The 16,664-nt window shown below is 47.3% G+C and overlaps 2 protein-coding genes across 3 annotated transcripts in view; one reads left to right on the forward strand and one right to left on the reverse strand.

Moving 5' to 3' along the window:
• Positions 1-2,070, forward strand: part of ZDHHC3 (zinc finger DHHC-type palmitoyltransferase 3) — a 58,569-nt gene extending 56,499 nt beyond the window's left edge. Inside the window, exon 8 of one of the 2 annotated variants that reach the window (XM_017522044.2) lies at positions 1,610-2,070. In XM_017522044.2, coding sequence (XP_017377533.1) covers positions 1,610-1,858 — 249 coding nt within the window. In that variant the 3' untranslated portion in view covers positions 1,859-2,070. The remainder of the gene's footprint in view (positions 1-1,609) is intronic. The other variant, XM_017522058.2, reaches the window with a different exon arrangement.
• Positions 2,071-4,302: 2,232 nt separating this feature from the next.
• TGM4 (transglutaminase 4) overlaps positions 4,303-16,664 on the reverse strand; it is a 28,774-nt gene continuing 16,412 nt past the window's right edge. The window contains exons 9-14 of the mRNA XM_017522037.2: positions 15,129-15,232; positions 12,215-12,466; positions 8,498-8,776; positions 7,743-7,912; positions 7,469-7,605; positions 4,303-5,317 (exon numbers count right to left, since the gene is read on the reverse strand). Coding sequence (XP_017377526.1) covers positions 5,176-5,317; positions 7,469-7,605; positions 7,743-7,912; positions 8,498-8,776; positions 12,215-12,466; positions 15,129-15,232 — 1,084 coding nt within the window. The 3' untranslated portion in view covers positions 4,303-5,175. The remainder of the gene's footprint in view (positions 5,318-7,468; positions 7,606-7,742; positions 7,913-8,497; positions 8,777-12,214; positions 12,467-15,128; positions 15,233-16,664) is intronic.

Below are 16,664 nucleotides of genomic sequence, written 5' to 3' on the forward strand. Positions count from 1 at the left end.
CCCATGCTGCGTCAATTGCAGTGTCCCCTTAGTCTCCTCCAGCTTGTGACAGTTCCTCAGTCTTCCTTTGTCTTTTATGACCTTGACCCTTTTTAAAAATTGAGATGAAATTTCTGTAACGTAGAATTAACCATTTTAAAGTGTACATTTAATGCATTCACAGTGTTTTGTAACCACCAGGTCCATCTAATTCCAAAATATTTTCATCAGTCTCTGACCCTTTTGAAGATTGTAGGGCAGGTGTTCTGTAGACTGTCCTTCCGATTGTGTGTTTGACGTTTTTCTCAGGATTAGATTGAGATCAGGCATTTGGGATGGGAGCACCACTGAAGCAATGTGTCCTCAATGCGTCGCATCAGGAGGCACATGGCTTCGTTACATTTCATTATTGTGATGTTAACTTTGATCATTGGTTGAAGGTACCACTTTTACCCAGTGTAGGAACTGTTTCTTCCTACTATTAAATAGGAATTGTTTCTTCCTACTATTAAGGTACTGTTTTTCCCTTTATAATTGATAAGTCTCTTATGAGGATATACTTTTGAGATCAGTTTTTTTTTAACTTAGAGTTTATTCAAAAGTCAAGAATTCTTAAATCTCTGAGATGGTGTGGGAAGAAAAAGTGCTGGAGAAGAATTGGCCTAGGGCACCATCAGATCTCAGACCGTGTGTGCGCCTCGGTTTTTCTTTCTGCATAACAAAGGGTTGTACCAGTTATGTAACGATCTTGTGTGGAAGAGAAAACCTAGAACCAGATACACAGAGATCTTTCTTGAGTCATGTGAATGAGCAGTGCCCAAGCCTGGCAAACCCACAGCAAATTCCCTTGGCTTCCAAAGGAGATGGAGAACGCAGTGGCCCCACTGGAGGGTCCAAAGCCTCTGTGCAAGGTGTTGTGGGCAGAGAGCTGGCCTGGCCATGTCTTTACCTCCTTTGGCCATCTCCCCCACCCAACACCCTTTCTGTGGCCTGGCGGCTGAGTTGCAGCCAACACCCAGAGGCAGGTGAGTGGGCAGCTTGGGAGAGGCTGCAGGGTGGATCTGCTGCATGAGCAGGCCTGAGCCCAGCCTCGCCTCCCCACGGCGGTCCTGTGTGCCCTCCGGCAGCCTACTGCATGTTGGCACTTGCTGTACAAGCACCCGCTTCACCTCGCATGCTGTTTGTGTCCTGCACGCTCTCCTTAACCCCAGCGTCCTGCTGTGTTTGCAGCCCACATCTACCCTGGTGGGAGTGGCCAAAAATATTTAGTGGGGGGGGGGGGTTTAGTGGCTTCAGAGGATGCATGGTCCCCCTTATGCCTCAGCCTCTCAGCAGCCTGGCCCCTGCCCAGCATCTGTCATTGCACTTGAAGGAAAGGAGGGAGGGCTGGGTGGTGGCTGGGGAACAGGTCAGTCCCCGGGCGGGCCCTGCTTGCTGTGCTCCTCCACGCCGCTGTCCACCCACACCCCAGAAGTCCTGTGAGACACCTCTCTGGGCTGACCTGGGCCACAAGAGACCCCATCTTACCCACACCCTGGACCCTGCCACTGCTGAGCTGGGGGTGTGTGCATGAGTAGCACAGCCCAGCACCATGCTGACGTTGATGCTCTTCATCCCCTTCTCCCTCCAGGGCATCGAACGCCTCCAACGAAAGAACCAGCCCAGGGAGCACACAGGTAGCTGGCAGTCAGTAAAGGAGACCTTTGGTGGGGACTTCTCCCTGAACTGGTTCAACCCCTTCTCCAGACCGTGTCAGCCAGAGATCCCCAGTGACAAGGACTTGGTGCGGCAGGTGACGTCACTGTCAGACACTGAAACAACGGAGGATCCATCAGAGGAGACAAAGGAGGAGGACTGTGTGGAGGTGATAGATGAATAGATGCTGCTGTGGGGACAGAACCAAACATTGGAAAGTGCTGCCAACCTTCATCCCAGAGTTTTGGCTAAAGGGGCTCATGGGCATGGTGCACTCCCAGAACCTCCAACCCTTCCCTGGGCCACTCGCCTGGCCTTACCATTCCCTGTAACTCCCTCTTTCCTCTCTCCATGTTGGGCCAGGTTTGGCGCACACACACACCTCAGGCCACTCGCTTGGCATGCGCGCGCGTGTGTGCGCGCACACACACACACACACACACACACACCCTACTATGATGAGTCTGCACTCTCTTCACCCCATTTGAAGCCTGTGGTGTCTGTGACCACTGCTGAAGGTCGAGCAGCGTTCTGGTGTGCCTAAACCCCATTCCAGTGGTTGCTGAAGCAGCATCTTCTGCACAAAGTCCAACAGAAGGGTTCTTATCCCTGTTTGGTATAAGAAATGGATTCTCCACCCACTCCCTGCATGGGCTTTTGCTCCTCTCTTTGGCCCATTTCCCCAGCGTCTACTGGCATCAGGATTGGCAGGGGCACAGGCACTCGACAGAGCATACCCTGCAAAACCTCAGTGTCAGGGCCCCCCTTCCAGCTCCAGACAAAAGGTCATGATTCCTGGCCGCAACGGGCCTGTGGCCCCAGTTCAGTGGAGAAGAAAGTCAGTGATTGGAGAAGCAGCCTCAGGACGCTGAGAAAGGAAAGTGGCAACCATGAGAAAGAAAGGAGAGCCAAGCAGCATCCTGGTTCTTGGACATCCTCCTTGGGCACTCTGAAGGGTGACGATCCTGCCAGAGACGCTCTGTCTACAACTGATGACCTACTAAGGTCTGGGGTTAATTGCTCAAAGGAGCCAGTGTTCACAGAGCCACCTCTGCCCTAACCCTTGCTCGGAGCTCTCCAAGTATGACCCACAAAGGGGTGATGGTGGGACTCTTAACATCAACAAAGCAACCAGAAAGACATCAGGCCTCCCACACTCAGGCTGCAGGCCCACTTTCTTGGTCCTTATCAGCTTTAATATTTATTAACGATGACATAAGAAGCCTGAGCCAACTGTAAAGGCCATTAACTTGCAATCTGGGCAGGAAATGGCACTCACCACTTTGGGTAAGAGCTGTTCTGACTGTAGGGGCCCCCTATTTGTTGTCCTAACCCAGAAGCAGCCCTGGGCTGCCAGGATGGTGCATGGAATACCAAAGAGTTCACACCAGGGAGTAAGCAATAGCTGCCCCTGGAGTCTCCTAGGGGGTGGCAGTTAGAATAAGGGAAGAGGATTTGCTGGTCACTGTTTGCTGATGTGGGTCTCTATGGTGAGTTCAAGCCTGAGGACAGAGGTGTCTTGAGAAATGTCCTTGCACATTGGACTTCAAACTCCTTTTCTGGGAATCCAGCTTTGCCTGAAAGCAGAAATATACACCAGCCCCAAAGCCAATTCTGTTTTCAGATTGGTTGCTCTGGAAAGGAAGTCTGGGGTGAGGGGCATTTTACCTGCACAGCGGCAGACCCTGCCTTTCCTCATCACTGACCCCTGACCCCATCTCCATGGTAGACCTCAGCCATGTCAGTTACTGTTCTGGAAGGTGCTGGGCTGGGCCAGAGTTATGTAGGTAAGAAACCTGACCAACCCTGAGCCTCGTCCCTCCCACACCAGTGACACAGTGGTCTCTCTGTGGTGACTGTTCACAGCATAACATTCTGCTTAGCCTCACACTGAAACCATTGCAACTGATGTCAAAACCAGATGAGATCTTACAGGGAGGGAGATGACTGGATACAGTTTGCCACCTCCTCTGAATAAAAAGCTGTTTGCTCACCCTCAGTGACTAGACTCTCCTGTTTTAAGAGATCCCAGTCCAAACCCTTGGCCAGTGTCCTTCCTGCTGGGTCATCTAAAGGCGCCTCTAGGAAAGCCACTTTTCTTCCATTCCCGGTGAGGGACATGAGTGAGTGTCACACGGCAGCACACTGGCTGTGCCGGACTTTACTACCTCTTGAGATCAGACTGTGCTGTGGAGTGACTGACCAAACGATTCTCTATGCCACCACCCTTATGGTATTTCCAGCAGAAGGAACAATCACCTTTCCTTCAGTAAACTTTATTGAGCAACTGCTGTATGCCAGGAAGGTGGGCAACTGGGGCAAGGGTTACCAGGATTGAGGGTTTTTTTCACTTGGACAGCTAGAAAGGCAGAGGATGACAGGTGTCCCGCCCATGACTGTCCTGTGAATTAGACACAAAATAACGCTAATTCAAGCTACACACATGCCTCTGCCAGGGTGTATATCCAGTTGGGGTGACAGCCTTTGAGAGAGGGGCTGGATGTACTGAACAGACCAGCCAACTCCTCAGACAGAGCCCCTTGCCTACCCCCAGCACAGGATACTTTAAGAAGCTTATTGGCATAAAGAAAAAAGGATTCAGGGACCACCGTGTTCTCTTGTAATCAAAGTTTAATTGAAAGCATATTGATCATTTGAACAAATCTCTGGAGGGCAGAACGAGGAGGAGAAGGCCTTGGTTAACAGAAGCAGCCTTGGGCTGCCAGGATGGTGGATGGAACACCAGGGAGTTCACACCAGGGAGGAAGCGATGCCTGCACCTGGAGTCTCCTAGGGGGCGACAGTTGGAATAAGGGAAGAGGATTTGCTGGCCACCATTTGCTGACCTGGGTGTCTATGGTGAGTTCAGGCCTGAGGACAAATGTGTCTCTGGGGTGTCTGCAAAACCATGTGGCCTTTAAGGAATGTCCTTGCACATTAGGTTTCAAACTGCTTGGAGCACCAGGAGAGGGATTCCCTGGATTTCAGGCATAGAGGAGAATGGAGGCAACAGAAAGGAGGAGAATGCACTTCTAGCAGGCCCAGCCCAGTGCTGGGAAAGTACTTCAGTTGGCAGGTGCCTTCAGGGCTAGCAAACCCATGGCCTGAAGATATGGCGGCTTCTTAAGGGGCGCCAGCAGGTGGCAGCGCTAGGCTGCCCCTGGCCTGCTGCTCCAGGGAGAGAATCTATGGCTTTGAAGTCTATGGATTTGAATTGAGACAATGGTGGCCCTGATTTTTGAGGCCATGACTCAGGAAAGGGATGGGATTCTGTGGCCTAGACTGGGTGTTTCTAGCTATAAAAGAGGTGACCCTGTGACAGCACAGGACCTGGCCTTGTGGGTCTGGCTGCTTATGGTTGTGTTGGCCTTATCTTTGACCTACTGGCTCTCGAATCTGTCCTCATATAAGTCATCAAATTTAATCATCCATAATCTGAAAGCTAAGCACAAGTAGGAAATGCTGAAATGCTCAACTAAGGCTCCACAGCATCAGACAAGGCTACTTGGTGATGAGAACAATCTTTTGAGCATTAATCTCTTTCACTTGTTTGGAACTAAACTTGACGATAAATTTTTTGGGTCCAGTTTTCACCGGGGTGCATTTTATTTGGTATTCGATGGTCTCACCAGGCTGCACCATCCTGGAAAATTCAAAGACACAGACATACAATCAATCAAGGATGTTATGGGAAGAGGGAGAAGACGAGTTGAATGAGAAGCCAGGAAGCTGAGCCTTAGCTCAGTCTCTTTGAAAAGTCCTGGCCATTCCCGGGCATGGCAACAGTGGGCCTGCACCCTGGGTGCTGCCGTCAGTTTTCTGAGCTGTAAAGCAAGAAGGTTGAAACAGCTGGTTTCCAGCAGCTCTTCCAACTCTGACATTTCACAAACCTTCCCTGGAGTCTTGCCTGGCTTTACTATGGATGTTCTTGTTTCATGGGTATTAGCAACAGTTATCTGTTACATGAAATCTAAGAGGAACATGTATTTTATGATGAATCCCTATGAAAGGAATTGTCTAGCCCCTCACTACCCAAAGTGTGTTCTGGGGCCCAGTAATACTAGCATCACCCAGGAGCTTATAGGAAACAGAATCTAAGGCTCCACCCTAGAACTGCTGAGTCAGAATCTACACTGTAACAATACTCCCCAGATAACGTTAAAATGTGAGAAATCCTGGTGTAAGGAAAATAGGAGTCTACTGGTTTTTACTTGGAAGATTCAGACATCCTCAAAGAGACCATCACACCTCTCAGAAACAAAACATTCGAGTTCAGTAAAGTTTTTTTGCTGGATATATCAGCATGCCAAAGATCAATTTCCATATAGTCCAGCAAACAATTAGAAACTATGAAAAATATTCTATTCATAAAAGCTATAATATTGATGCACCTTGGAATTAATCCAACTAAGAACGTGCAAGTTACATATAAAGAAAATATGGCTTTTCTAAAGGTGATAAAGACTTGAAAAAAAATAGGAAAATCTCATATTCCTAGATGGTAAAACTCAACACTTGATCTTAGCCAAAAGGCTAAGAAGCGATCCTAAATGGTAAGACTCAATATTGCCATTTGGCACAATTCTCCCCGAAATAAATTCAACACAGTATCAATCTAAATCCCAACTGTTTTTAAATTATGTGAGAAGATGATTCTAAAAGTTTTATAGACAAAAATGGGGGAATGGGATTTGCCTAATACATATCAATATGTAAATATGATAATCATATAAAATTATTATAGAACAATAATTTAGTATAATGTTGTATTAGAAGAAGACAAATGAAATAGCAATTAAAGAGTCCAGAGACCCAGATATACTTGGAAATTGACAGCATAATAAAGGCAGTGTTTCAAAGGACTAGGAAAACCACAGACAAAGTTGGAACTCCACATCACTCCACACCCAAAAAAAATTCCAGGTAAATCCCTAATTGTGTAAAGCTGGAAATTCTAGAAAAAGCATAAGAGAATATTTCTATGCTCCTAGAATGACATGAAATTCAGTGTTATAAAGGAAAATATTGAAAAATTTGGCTACATTAAAATTTTAAAGTTCTAATGGTGAAAGACATGTTAGTGTTTAAAAAAATACAGACTGTTTGCCCAGTCAGGGTGGCTCATGCCTGTAATCCTGGCATTTTGGGAGGCTGAGGCGGGCAGATCACCTGAGGTCAGGAGTTTGAGACCAGGCTGGCCTACATGGGGAAACTCCATTTCTACTAAAAACACAAAAATTATCCAGGTATGGTGGCCCATGCCTGTAATCAAGGCTACTTGAGAGGTCAAGGCAGGGGAATCTGGAAGATGGATGGAGGTTGCAGTGAGCCAAGATCGTGTCACTGCACTCTAGCCTGTGCGACAAAGTGAGATTCCCTCTCAAAATTAATTTAACTTTAAAAAAATTTTTAAATACAAACTGTTATAAATAATTCACAGCACATAATACTCTTTACTGTGTAAAGACACCATACTAATATGAAAAAATAAATGACTTGGTAGAAAAATGGACAATTTTTCAATTAATGTAAGAAATATTCAGCCTCACAAATAGAGATGCAAAATAAAGCAATGAGATTACTTAACCACTAGATTGGCAAGAATCAAGGTCTGTTGGTAGAGCATAAATTGATGCAATCTTTTCTGAAAGTAATTTGGCACCAGCAAAATGTGTCTACATTTTGACCCTATGACCCCATACTGGGAATTCACATCTCAGGAATATGCACATATATGCAAGATGTATATCCAAAAGTGTATTTCGGTTTGTAAGAATACCTCAGGCAGACTCACCTATGGTCAGAGGTCTGTGGTGAGGAGATGCCCAGGCTTTCCAAAGAGAACTTGACGTCAGTCAAAGGGATGGCCAGGGTATTCTTGAAGATACAATTACAGACAAGTAGCTGGCCAACTCTGCCTGTGTTAGGCAACTGTAGTAGGGTAGGGAGGAGAGATGGGGAGAGATGCATGAACCAACCAGGGACCCTTAGGGTTCTTAGGGGCCCCATCCCACTCCATGGCCAACTTCCGGGCAAGAGAAGCCCTTGATGGCCTGCAGGAAGCTCACCTCTATAGAGAACTCAGGGTACTGGAAAGACAGGAATACTTCGGAGGCCATGATTTCCTTAGACTCCACAATTTCCGCAATGAAGAAACCTCTGATAACTGGCTCATCATCGAATATAGCCAGGCTGTTGATGTAGGTCTTGGAGTCCAAGGTCAGAGTCACTTCCGATACTGCCAAAGAGCCAGGGTGGAGGAGAGAGGTCATGCGTCATAGCCCCCCAATAGGAGGTTTCCTTATCAAGCACAGAATTAGATTAACTTTGTATGAATTGAGCTGGTTAACCTTGGACATGTCCCATAGTCTCTTTAGAAAACAAGACGTTGGGCTCAAGATGGAACAATAATTGGCCATGTTCTCCAGGCTTCCATCCTGAGTCCATGACAGACATTACCCGTTGTCATCAGGACATCCCACTTGTTCTCAACACTGTGCCCTGGGCACTGATAACCATTGATTTGACTGGGCATTTAAGAAAAAACTTCTGCCACCATAGAAGACTTCTCATGACACTTAGCACCCGTAATTTCTAACCCTATGATAGACCCAGGCTCCTAGTCCAGTGGTCTCTTTGGCCCATGTTTCCTCTGTGGCTTTCCTGTGACTCTCATAGGTAGGTACTCAATAAATGTGTGTTTGTGTTTACTCACACACAAAAGTTTGTTAATGTATGGAAGTCATCCACAGAGGAGAGAGGGATTCCAGATTGTGGGGACCCTGAGCTCACTTGAGGGCTCTCCTGCCCCTGGTTCTGGTACCTTGACCTTGGATCTGCGAGGTCTTCTTGAGGGTACACAGTTTTGCCACCCTCTTGCCAGTGTACAACTGTAGTTCAAAGGAGCCTGAGATGTTGACATTCTGTAGGGCAGCTGTCTTCCTTTTGAGAATCACAGTGAAATTAACAGGGTTTCCCAGCAGCGCATCTTCTGACTGCACCAACATGTGAAGAAAGTTCTCTTTTACTGGTCGTCTGTGCTCCCTCTCAGAATTGAGAAGGAGGAAGGCATGATCCATGACCTGCCTCTCCTCAGGGGAGCCTAAAAGAGACACAAAGGCAGCTTCCTTCAGATGCTCCTCCAAGGGCCAAATGTCCCAAGCACCACTGTGGCAGAAGGAGCCCATCTGCGTGGTCAGGACTGCAGAGACATCCGAGGAACCCAGGAGCTATAGATTCACACAGAGGAGCATTCAAATCCCCATTCCTAAGTAAAAGCGCATTCTGACGTCAGTGGAAATGGCAGAATAAAGACCTCCAAAAATGTGTCCATAAAAGCAGTGAGAACACTGGTAAACATCAAATCAGCCTGGCTCGGTGGCTCACACCTGTAATCCTAGAACTTTGGGATGCTGAGGCGGGGCGGATCATGAGGTCAAGAGTTCAAGACCAGCCTGGCCAACATAATGAAACCCCATCTCTACTAAAAATACAAAAAATCATCTGGGCATGGTGGTGGGTGCCTATAATCCCAGCCACTCAAGAGGCTGAGGCAGGAGAATTGCGTGTACCGGAAGGTGGAGGTTGCAGTGAGCCAAGATCACACCATTGCAATCCAGCCCAGGTGACAGTGCGAGACTCTGACTCAAAAAAAAAATAAATAAATTATCAAATCAACTTTTTCAGAACTCTTGAAATTAATTAAAGGCTTATAATAATCTAAGGAGCATTTATTCAAGAAAAACAGCACAATCTCAGTAAGAACACTTTTGTGGCATTCTGATTCCCATCTCCCCTTCTTTCTAGCTCCATAGTAGCCTCGAAAACCAGCAGCCCCAAATCACAGCCACCTCTGGAGGGGACAGAATGGTTTTAGAATTCCCTGAAAGCCCCACTATCAGGGAATTGTTGTTACTTGACTTGACTGTGATTCCCTGGAAATCCTCTTCACAGAGTTTGTCCTCATTGACCTGACTCAGAGCTCCCTCATTACCAACAGCCTTTTTCCTGAAACATTTGTTAAGGCAAACAAAGCAAACAACCTGCAACAACTGTTTACAATTGCAGTTTCCTAAGGCAATGATAACAGTTGAGGGGAAAAGAAGCTGATCAAAAAAATTTTTTTGTTTGAGATGGAGTCTTGCTGTGTCTCCCAGGCTGGAGTGCAATGGCGCAATCTCGGCTCGCTGCAACCTCCACTTCCTGGGTTCAAGCAATTCTCCTGCCTCAGCCTCTTGAGTAGCTAGGATTACAGGTGACAGCCACCATGCCCAGCTAATTTTTGTATTTTTTAGTAGAGACGGGTTTTTGCCATGTTGGCCAGGTGGTCTCGAACTCCTGACCTCAGGTGATCCACCCGCCTTGGCCTCCCAAAGTGCTGGGATTACAGGCATGAGCCACCATGCCTGGTGCAAAAATCTTAAAAGGAAAATCTGAGGAGCAAAATGTCTATGGGGCTTTGAAAAGCTCAGATTCCTGAAAATGTAGGGTCTGAGAAAGCTCTAATAAGGCTCTAAGCCCTTACCTCTAACTGACCCTGAGGCTCTGCACAAGAAAGAAGTGAAGGTAGAACTGTAAATTGCCTGCCGGAGCATTGGATGTGTACCCCAGCTTGTACACAAAGTCCCTTGCCAAAGGCCAGGGGTCTTACCGATTCAAGGAATTTAAGACAATATCTGTCCAATCATTAGCTGACCACTCAGCAAACAGCAGAGAATTCAGTGGTCGTGCACAAGAAAAATTACAGACTTTCTGGAATAATGTCAGGGAAGTCATTAAACAAATAGCAACAACAACGAACCCGGGGTGGGGGAAGGGATCTGATTTCCAGAGTTACCATATTATATTCTTTAACATGTCCAATTTTCAACAAAAACATTTCAAGACACACGAACAAACTACGGGCCATACATGGTGGTGGGGGAGGGGGCTTGGGGGGGTCAATAGAAACGGTTCCTAAGGAAGCCCAGACACTGAACCCACTAGACAGAGACTTTAAATTAGCTATTTTAAATGTATTCAAAGAACTAAAGGAAGGTGTGAGAACCAATGGCTTGCCAAACAGAGAATATCAAGAGAGAGATTAAAATTATTTTTTAAAAAGGACCAAATATAAATTCTGGAGTTGAAAAGTACAGTAATAGCAGATTAGAGCTTGCAGAAAAATCAGCAAACTTGAAGACAGCTCAATTAAGATTATCCAGCCTGAGAAACAGAAAGGAAAAAGAATGAGGAAAAATGAACAGAGCCTCAGAGTCCTGAGGGACACCAAGTGTGGCAGCTGACAGATACCACTGGCCTCCTCTCTGTCCTATCCTTTCTTCCCTGATACTTCTGCCACCCTGCCCCCCCCCAAAAAAAATTCTTCCTGACCTAATTGCTTTTAATCGAGTTTGCTCATTTTCAAGACAAGCTTGGGGATAAGATTTTATTTCAGAGATGGCAGCTGTGGGACAGGAATTTCTGAGCTTGGTTACAGAGCTCTCCATCCACATTCACTCTGAACCCGAACAGACTTCAGAGTGGAGAGATCCATTTTGTCCTGATCTGCCTTGGTAGCCATTGCTTGACTCATTTATATGGAAGAAATATTTATTGCAGACCTACTTTGTGCAAGATTCTACACAAGATCACAATCAGCCCAGGGGTCCAAACTGACCTTTTGTCACTACACTGCAGTGGAGGGTGGGAAAAGCCCCAGCCACCCCCATACGATTATAACCCGTATGATCTGCCATCCCCCAGCACATCGAATTGCTCCCTCATCCATGAGCCCTACTTCCTGCCTTCCTCTTACCACATCCCATCCTCAGCTTGCCCCTGTCTAGACTCTTGCACCCTTTGAGGATGCTGTATGGAGTTGTCTTCCTTTCATTAGCACTTGGCACAAGAGCCACAGCCACAGGGGAAATGGGCCACAGGGGAAAACCAATTCTGTCAGATTGAGGAACATCAAGAACAGAGGCAGCATATGAGCAACGGGGGCCTGTGGATAGTAGAGATTGCAAAAGAGACAGTTCAGGTGGGGAAAGCATAAACAGAGGTCTGGCCAGCAGCAAAAGCAGCCAGCCATTCCAGGCAGCATGGCTAGGGGATGAACTTAAACTCAGGAAGGGAGCCAGAGGCCAGCTCTGCAGGGCCCAGAAGGCCAGGCTGAGAAGTTATCTAATTTGCTGGGCACTGCGAAGCATGGACCGTCTTAGCAAAGTGAGTGAGCTCCTCAAACAATGCAAAGGCCTCATTTAGGATTTGTTTTTCCTTTTCTTGAGACAGGGTCTTGTGCTGTCACCCAGGCTGAAGTGCAGTGGTGTGGTCATAGCTCACTGCAACCTTAACCTCCCTGGCTCAAGCAGTCCTCCCACCTTAGCCTCCTGAGTAGCTGGGACCACAGGCACATGCCACCACACTCAGCTAATTTTTTTTTTTTTTTGGTAGGGACGGGGTTTCACCATGTTGCTCAGGCCCACCCCCGATCTTGACTATTTTCATGGTCTGGGTGACTCAGGGGCTGGGTTAGAAGGAGCGCTGTGATGCTGGTCACCTTCTGGGTACTTGTACTCGTAGGTGATATCTCTCCGCCTCTCTTGGCCCACTGCTTTGGTGCTGATGTTTTTCCCGATGCTTGCGGTCTCCATTGATATTAAGTGTAACTCTTCCTGCCCATTCACCGTCTTCACCAACCAGATGAGCCTGTCACCATTCACTTCTGAGAAGACGAATCTGGTGTCATAGACTATAAAGATGTCACCTTTGTGGATGGCAGCCACTGGCGATGGCCCACAGCAGAAGACACCTGAGGGGAAGCCAAGGGTGGTGACTCTCACTGGGATTCCCCAGCTCACCTAGCCTGGACCCAGTGGCAGCAACGAATCTCAAACTCAAACAGGACTGGAAAGCAAGCTTTGCCCAAGAAGCACCTGGGTGCTCATTTCCTAGGCTGTCCTTAACTATCCTGTAAAGAGGGGCACATCTCAGCTTTGACTTGAAGAGTGTCAGGAATCCTCTGTCTCAGTAATAGGAAGCCACACTGCCTATTAAACTCATCCCAGCACATGAGTTCCCAGTACAGCACAGAGACACACAGTCTGGGTCTGATTCCTGGGATCGCGCCTTGGAGCTATGTGACCTTGTGCAAGTCACTTCAGCTCTCTGTGGCTCCATTTCCTAGAAAACTGGGGATAAACACAGCACTTACCTCCTAAGGCTATTGCAAAGATTAAATGAAATAATCCAGGCAAAGTACTTAGCACTGTGCCTAAAACAAATGCAAGCTGTTGCTATGGATCTGAGCTATTAAGAACATTTCCATTCTAAGAGCTCTCTTTTTAATTTCTAGCCTGTGGATAGAGAGGTCTCCTTATTAGTCATTGACAACTTGGTAAAAATCAGTCCTCTGCCTCTCAGGCAGATAGTGGCACTGGGCTATTCACTGCCTGGTTGCCATAGCTACTGTCCCACCTCAGCAAATGCTACTTGGACTCCATGGATGGAAAAAGCCCTTAACGTTGCACTGCTGAGAATCTTCCTGCAGAGTGTAGGGGAGTGCAGCTGTGTCACCTGCTCCTCCCACCTCTGGAGGCCACCTCCCACCACCCTCACCCCCGATCATAAAGGCAATGCCTGATCTCTGGAGAAATGTGGAAGCTGTTTTCACTTTTAACAGCACTTTTTGCCTTCAGGGCCATGTGAACTCACACTGCAGCTGGAGGAATCAGGAGTCCCACACTGAGGGGTGTGGGGTCCGAGGAGTATGTTTAAGTTTCAACCTGAATGCCTTTGGGGAGCTGTATGCTCCTGTCTCTGGGTCCCCACCTTCCCAATCAGACAGCCCTGTTCACTCTCTGGCCCTGTGGACAGGTGAATATGCTATTCCCGGGATGAGGTGCACAGACAAACTGAGGCTCATTCCTAGAAGAACCTTGAGAAACGTCTACTTCAGGGTCTGCAGGAGGGAGGCAGAGGTGTCAGGGAGCCAGGGGCAGGCTGTTCCTGGGAACACTTCAGCCGGAGCAGTTCTGCTTTACATTATGAGGTGTTACATGAAGTTTCCTTCTGAAGGGTCAGACTGCTTTAAAAAAAAAAAAAAAAAAAAAAAAAGTTTGAGGCTGGGTGCGGTGGCTCATGCCTGTAATCCCAGCACTTTGGGAGGCCAAGGCAGGTGGATCACCAGAAGTCAGGAGGTTGAGACCAGCCTGGCCAACATGGTGAAACCCTGTCTCTACTAAAAATACAAAAAATTATCCAGATGTGGTAGCAGGAGCCTTCAATCCTAGCTACTCGGGAGGCTGAGACAGGAGAATCCTGAACTTGAACCCAGGAGGCAAAGGTTGCCATGAGCCAAGATAGCACCATTGCACTCCAGCCTGGGCAACAAGGGTGAAACTCCGTCTCAAAAAAATAAAAAATAAAGGCCAGGCATAGTGGCTTATGCCTGTAATCCCAACCGTTTAGGAGGCCATGGCAGGTGGATCACCTGAGGTCAGGAGTTTGAGACCAGCCTGACCAATATAGTGAAACCCCATCTCTACTAAAAATACAAAAATTAGCCAGGCACAGTGGCGTGCACCTGTAGTCCCAGCTAATCAGGGGACTGAGATAGAAGAATTGCTTGGACTTGGTGGCATGCACCTGTAGTCCCAGCTACTTAGGAGGCTGAGACAGAAGAATTGCTTGAACCTGGGAGGTTGTAGTGACCCGAGATCACACCACTATACTCCAGCCTGGGCGACAGAGCAAGACTCTGTCTCAAAATAAGTAAATAAATACAAATTTTTTTAAAGTTTGAGAACTATTGAGCTAATCTATTTTCCCTTTACTGGGCTGATTTTGTCTTTATTACTAGGACTTGCAATTTAAAATGAAGATAACTTGATTCCATAGATTTTTCCATGTAACCTCAGACCAGCCCCTTGCCTCTGTTTCTCCAGCTGTACAAAGACAGCCCCTAAGGTCCTTCCAGCTATGAGGAGCCGCTGTCTTACCCGGGGGGTTGGTAACCCATAACCAACTGAGAGAAGCATCCCCATTATGTCCGAGTTGGGCTGAATCCTGGTCCAGCCTCATGGATCTGTGTGACCTCAGGCAACTCACTTCACCTCCCTGAGCCTCAGTTTCTTCATTTGTGAAATGAGGATAATGACAACCTACTTTGAAAGGTTAGTTGTGAGTGAACGAATCGCGTAGGTACTGCGCGTGGCATGCAGTAGGGAACCCTTAAGTGCCACCATCTCCTTGCTGTTAATAGTACTGTCATTGGCACTATCTTCATAAAAATAGCCAGCAAACTAAAGCCCCTGCTCAGGGGGAATAGCAGGAAGGACTGACTGCTTTTTGTTTTGGGAAATTTTTATTAAAACTTTCTTCACCTGCTTGGCTGCATACCCAAGGCCCACAGAACCCTGGGCCAGGTCAGGAGAGCAACACAGATGCCCAGCGCCTTCCTGCTGCCCACTCACCCTGGCTGCGCTCCTGCGGCGTGCCGTCCACAACCTGCCAGCCGTCGTAACCCTTGGGCAGATCTGGTCGCTTCATCCAGGCATCCGTCCACACGTGGAAATTCCTGCCGCAAAATGGGAGCAGGCCCCACCCCAGACCACCCCCAAACCCAGTTAGAGATAAACACGTCAAAATTGCCAGAGACATCTTCATCACTGGGGACCCACTGAGGTTGTTCTCAGGGGCTGGAGAACCTTTGTCAACACTGGTAAGGAAGGGGCCACTGCTGAGTCCCATCTGCCTCTCAGAAAGCCTCCCAAGGCACAGAGGTGGGTGCAGTGGGCAGGGCTGGTGGAACCTCATGAGACCCTCACCCTGCCTATGGATCTCAAAGAGCCTGGGAGTCTGCACCCCTAGATGTGGTGAACTCAAGGCAAAACTAAATCTTATTTGTCTTGACATCTGCAGTGTTTGAAGCATAACAGACACCTAATAAATTTTTGCTGAATGAATGGGTGAAATAACAGTTGGAATCTTTTACTAGGCTGTGACTGCACACCAGTAAAAGATTGCAACTGTTATTTCATTCGCTCAATGAATGTATTCAGTCCGCTGGGATTCTGATTTGGTTGATCAGCAACTCTGTAACTGGCCAGTCTCTGAACTCTCATATTAAATCTTGCTATTTTTAAGCTGGTGCTCTTGATTTTCTAGGTACACAATGAACAGTTGTCCCTCGGTATCCACAAGGGATTCATTCGTTTCAGGACCCCTGAGTATACCCAAATCCATACACACTCAAGTCCTGCAGTCGGCCCTGTGGAACGTGCATGTAGGAAAAGTCAGGTCTCAGTATAGGCAGGCTTCACCTCCCACAAATACACCTGTACTTGGTTGAAAAAAATCTGCATATGAGTGAACTGCACAGTTCAAACCCATGCTGTTGAAGGGTCAACTGTATATCATCTACAAATAATACTGGTTAGTGCCTCCTTTCCAGAAGTTTCAAGGCTTTCTGTTTTCTCTTGCCTTGGTACATGAACTAGAATGTCTCAGCAGTATTTAAATAAAAGCTGTGAGGCTCCAACTTCAACTAAAATGCCTCAGGAATTTATCATCAGGCTCTGACCTTCCCACCTGGTCCACTCCCTCTGCAACTTCTCATTCTCCCTTTTCTATCTTGTGGTCACTTTTCAAGGGGCCCATGTGCTCTGGATCAGAGAATAAAGTAAATAAGCTTCATTCTGGCCAGTGGGTACCAGTTACATCAAACTTTTCAAACAGTGGTATATATCCAATCTCCTGGGCCAAGTGCTAATATGAACTTCAGATTCCTGGCCCTTCCCCTGTAGAGGCAAAGCCTCCAGTACAGGGATCTGCATTTTTTTTTGAGGGATCTCGCTCTGTTGTCAGGCTGGAGTGCAGTGGCACGATCTCGGCTCACTACAACCTCTGCCTCCCAGGTTCAAGTGATTCTCCTGCCTCAGCCTCCCAAGTAACTGGGATTACAGGCATGCATGCCACGCCCAGCTAATTTTTGTATTTTAGTAGAGATG

This window comes from Cebus imitator, unplaced genomic scaffold, assembly GCF_001604975.1.
Source record: "Cebus imitator isolate Cc_AM_T3 unplaced genomic scaffold, Cebus_imitator-1.0 Scaffold0, whole genome shotgun sequence".
Classification (NCBI taxonomy): domain Eukaryota; kingdom Metazoa; phylum Chordata; class Mammalia; order Primates; family Cebidae; genus Cebus; species Cebus imitator.